The sequence below is a fragment of the Antechinus flavipes genome, chromosome 2, assembly GCF_016432865.1.
Source record: "Antechinus flavipes isolate AdamAnt ecotype Samford, QLD, Australia chromosome 2, AdamAnt_v2, whole genome shotgun sequence".
NCBI lineage: Eukaryota > Metazoa > Chordata > Mammalia > Dasyuromorphia > Dasyuridae > Antechinus > Antechinus flavipes.
Window position 1 is genome coordinate 453,029,753 of NC_067399.1, and position 5,008 is coordinate 453,034,760.

The following is a 5,008-nucleotide window of genomic DNA, read 5'->3' on the forward strand; positions in this document are numbered from 1 at the left end:
CCGACCTCAGACACTTAACACTTCCCAGCTGTGTGACCCTGGGCAAGTCACTTAACCCCAATTGCCTCAGCTAAATAGAAAAATAAAAATAAAGAACACAGAGGACTTAGAGATAAAATTAGTCCAAACCTTTGGTTTTAGACATGTGTAAACTGATGCTAACATAGGTGACTTGCCCAAGATTACATAGCTCCCAAGTATCATAGTAAGGTCTTAACCCTATGTCATCTGCTTTGAGTTCAGTGACCATTTTAGTGCTTCACCATTCTGTAAGCAGTGAGATTCATTTCTTTATAAATAGCTTATGATCTCATTTTATTACTTTACTCATTGTCCTATTGATGTTATAAAATGTAAGCTCCTTGAGGGGCTGCTTCACTTTGGTTCCCAGAAGCTAGCACAGTGTCTGGAATATAGTAGGACCATATGCTTGTTATTTGATTGTGTATATGGATCAATTATGTATATGGATATTTTGTGGTATACTTGTGTAAACTGGATGGAGGGTGGAGTGGAAAGGTCATTGAACTGGCTTTTAGGAGGTGGCTTTGCTAGACTGAATTCTGCCACTATCAAAGATCTCTCAAAGCTCTAATCTATGATTCACTCTATGACATTAGAAAAAGTTACTTTTTCTCCCAGTGCCTTATTTTCCTCCTTTTAAATATGATCTCTAAAATTTCTTTGAGCTCGGAGCAGCTAGGTGGTACAGTGGATACAGCACCAGCCCTGAAGTCAGGATGACCTGAGTTCAAATCTGATCTCAGACATTTAACACTTCCTGTCTGTGTGTGACCCGGGCAAGTCACTTAACCCCAACTGCCTCAGCAAAAAAACAAAAACAAATTTCTTTGAGCTCTAACATTTCATATTTTCACCCTCAAAATTGCATTTTTTATCATAGTATATGCTTCACAAATGTTTGCTGAATTGAATTACTGAAGCCCAGTATCAGTTCTATTATTTTACATTCTAAAATTCCTCCTAGTTCTGGGGTCCTAGGAGTTTGAAGTTGACCAGTTCCAAAAGGCAGTCCACACTGGGTTATCTTGCCAAATGGTATAAAATCTGGACCAGGTCTTAGGCTGATAGGAAAACAGTGCCATCTCCTGGTAGATCATTGTAAGGTTAGTACAAGAAGCCTGGCAGATTGCTAGGGACATCAATCATCCCTTCTCCATTCTCCTCTCCCCATCATGTTCTGAGGAAAGAAGGTCAGGGACTAGGCCTCTAATCCAGTTTATTGTGCAGAGATTGGATATTTGAGTGTCCATAGCTCATTAGAGGCTGATCTAACTAGGCAAAATCACCCAGAGAGAAGGAGAATTTTTTTTTTCTTTCTACTCTGTTTTTCAGCATCCAACAGTTCTCAGTGATTCTAAAGTATGGAGTTCACAGCAAGTCACAACATCTGTTCTAATTCCTTTTTTTTTTAAACCAAACCACCCTCATCATCCTCATCCTCAATAACGACAATGACAACTTTAAATTTGTGATTTCATTAGTGTTGGGAAAATCCCAGTAAGGGAATTTTCTCCATGCAAATCATCAATTGTTCTGAAGCTTAACAATAATAACAATGATGATATACTATCTTTGTTGTTGTGTTTCTGCTACAGAAGTTAACCCAAAGATATTTTCAGTGATTCTATAGAAAATGTACTTATATATGAATACATTTATTATTACATTACAAAAATTAATAATTTTATCCACCTGCAAAATAGTCTGAGGAACAAGAAATATGGGACTAATAGTGGAGAGCAGCTGGTACTCAGACTTTCCATCTTAACCCCATAATGAAAATTAGATGACAATTCCCAACTCTAGCAAATAATTTTCCTCACAACAACCCTGAGAGGTAGGTTAGTACGAATATTTTTATCACAATTTTAGACAAGAAAAGACACAGAATAGAAGACAGACTTGTCTGTGATGCCATGGTCCCATAGGATTACTACTGCAGGATCCCATACTCTAAGCCTAAAACCGTTTTCACTAAATCAGAATCTGTTGGGGTTTTTATTTATTGTGTATAAATCTTCTTCCTTAAAAAGAAAAGATTGCAAGGATTCCTGCTTCCCATGGGGAGAGAGTTAGACATGGATTCCTTAGCCTGATATGAACAGAAGGTGCCTCCTCCACCTATGAAATTGGAAAAGGGTTCTCCTTCACTTCTTTTACTCCTCCCTTCCATAAAGAGATTCCCATTCTGCTCCCTTACTACATGATCTCAGAATGATAGGACTCTAGAGATGGAAGATTTTAGAAGCTATGTTAGTCCAATATCTTCATGTTACAAAGAAAAATATAAAAGTGACAAATCTGAACAAGGGATCTGAACAAGGGAAATTCTAATTCCAAATTCATTTCTTTTTCCATTATGCTCCTTTCTGTTCTTAAACTCAGGGCCAATAGTCTTCAACCCAAGACATGGGAGTCTAAAGATATTAAATCCCAGGGAACGATTCTCTATCCTTTTCTCTAATCTTAAAGGAATACTACAGAAGTCAGTCGTACTTTGTCAGGGGACCTGTTTTGGGTCACAAGCCCACCCGTTTTGTACTCTGCATGGTCCTGGTAAGGACCAGTGTTCCTTGGCTTCTTCTGATCTCTTTAATGGGCACATTTCCAGTGAGTCTCAAAGGCCAAGAGCCAAGGGTGTTACTACTGCAGGTCTGGCGTGGAGGAACCCAGGTACACACGAAGGTCTGATATCGTGGACCGGACCAGCTTGGCAGGGATTGTTTCCTTGTGCAGTTCTTGATAAGCTGCATATCTGTGGCATCCCCCGAAGGAGTAGAAGTAGTTTCCTCCTTGGGCTCCCTTGATCCATAGGACATCAATAGGCGGCACCCGGTCTGGGTCCTCCTACAGAGGGAAAAGTCAGGGAGAAAGAGAAAAAGACAAAAATGGAGAAAATGACCATCATGAGGCATTACACCCGGAGGGAACTCTGGGATACAAAACGTAGAAGACAGAACGTCGGAGTTAAGAAAATAGTCAAGAAAAGGAACACATATATTTAGTGCTAAAAAAGGTTTCAGAGGTTATCTAGTTCAATGCTCCCGTTTTATTGAGAGGATACTGGAGCCCGAAGAAAAGGACTGACTTGGCCAAGATGACACTGAAAAATGGCAGAACGGAGATCTCTGGGCCGCCAGTCTGAGCTCTCTCGGGAAAACCTTACCTGGATGGTGTCCATGAGGCTCTTCACCTTGTCCGGGTCCAGCACTGAAGGCAGCGGCCGGATGAGGACGCTCAGGGGAACATTGTGCACGGTGGCGATGGTGCCAGAATGTATGCTGCGATTCCCCGGTTCAGAGGCCCGATCCTGCCCTTCTGCCCCGACCTCCGCACCCGCTCGCCCGTGGCTGCCGCCGGCTCGCAGCCCCATTCTGCCAGCCGTCCTCGCAGATTTGCCCAGCACCCAGACTTTAACTCCGGATCGGAATGTACCATTCAGCATCCAGAGGGAAGTGCAGAAGCGAAGTTCTGGCACCCGAGCCCTAGAAGCGCTCGCCGCCCTGGGTTCCTTCGGTAAAAAGCCTTAAAATGTATTCTTTCTACGGGGCTTGCTCTAGCGACGCTGTTCCAAGGAAAAACTTCCCGAGCTTGCGTTTCTCAACACTTCCCGCTCCTCCCACTTTGATCCACCCTCCCGGGGATCGAGAGAAGTAGAAGAGGCCGGGCTGAGCCTAACTCGGTATAAGTACGCACGCAACTGGATGGGAGCTCCAGGCAGTGACTCAGTGCCCAGGCCGCACCTCCCGCCCCCCTGTCAGCAACACCCTCGCTCCGCTGTCGGAAATATCTGCTGAATATTGCAGTCCAAGGATGAATCAGCAAAACAGGCCATCGCTTGTTTCCACCTCTCCGGGAAGGTAGTGCGGCTCAGGAAAGAATATTGGTTTGGAGTTCAAGTACTGACTTTGACATGTGATTGATTGTCCGAGGGACAAGTCACTTAACCTGTCTGGGCTCCAATTCCCTTGTCTGGAGAATGAGAGAGTTGGGCCAGACTGTTTATAAAGTCGCTTCCAGTTCCACACCTATAATCTTCCAGTCCCACACCTTGTGGGTGTATTGGGGTGGTGGGGAGAGTAATGAGCAGCGGTGGAGCTCTCCTAAAATCTCGTGCTTGGATAAAGGCCTTCACTGTGTGCAGTGACACCCCTTGTCTCCACACACACCCTCCCTTTGTTGCTTTTGGCTTACATCACTACTGATCTTCAAGTTTTCCTTTCCTCACCTGGAAAAGCCTGTGGTCAGGACCTTTTTAAAGGCTACGTGAGGTGGGAAAGAATTAACATTCAAAATGTCAAAGTTGGAAAATAATTTACAGACTATCTAGTTCTACACCTTCCTTGTGCAGATTCTAAGGCCTACAGAGGGGAAAGGATTTGTCCAGAGAATTAGAGGCAGGAACAGGGCCTGAACTAGAACACATATCTACTCCTAGTCCTATGCCCTAGCACTAAAATATGAGAATTGAGTGAAACAAATTTTCTCTCGTGGGCACATAATAGTAGCAACAAAAATAATAGTTAATATTTATATCAAGATTAGAATGTTTAAAGAACTATACAATTATTAAATAGAGTAACTTGTCTGGGGTTATACAGTGTCAGGCCTTATGTATATATGTGTGCATGCATATATGTATGTTTGGGAGTTTATAGATGGAGTTGTAAGAAATGTAGATTTGTCTTTTAATTCCAGAATCCTTGGTCTTGAGCATCAGACTGTGCTTGCTGTTTGTTATATATCATAATGAATATCAATCAAATTCATAAGAATTGGAGAAATGTATTACTGAAAAAGAAGTTGGGTAGCTTTGCTAGGGAGAACTCATTCGCAGCTTTCTTTTGCTCCATTGGATGGGACCTCCAGTGGCAGGTTATAGGAAGTCACCCACAACAGTAGCATAGGATAAGGAGACATGGTTCAATTCTGATTTATACCATTGGAGGAGGTATCCATGTAGATGGGATGACAGAGCTAAAAT

General features: G+C 42.7%; 1 protein-coding gene across 1 annotated transcript; it reads right to left on the reverse strand.

Annotated features, from left to right (window-relative positions):
- Positions 1-1,660: 1,660 nt before the first annotated feature.
- SRXN1 (sulfiredoxin 1) lies at positions 1,661-3,771 on the reverse strand. Its single transcript, XM_051979466.1, has 2 exons — positions 3,191-3,771; positions 1,661-2,871 (listed from the first exon to the last, which is right to left on the reverse strand). The coding sequence occupies exons 1-2, from the start codon at positions 3,467-3,469 to the stop codon at positions 2,668-2,670; spliced, it is 483 nt and encodes a 160-aa protein (XP_051835426.1). The 5' UTR covers positions 3,470-3,771; the 3' UTR covers positions 1,661-2,667.
- Positions 3,772-5,008: the final 1,237 nt, after the last annotated feature.

Excerpts from the sequence above, each read along its gene's own strand:
- SRXN1 (XM_051979466.1), bottom strand. The coding sequence starts at position 3,469 with ATGCTGAATGGTACATTCCGATCCGGAGTTAAAGTCTGGGTGCTGGGC. Across the intron at positions 2,872-3,190 it reads GCCTCATGGACACCATCCAG|GAGGACCCAGACCGGGTGCC; the intron begins GTAAGGTTTTCC and ends TTCCCTCTGTAG.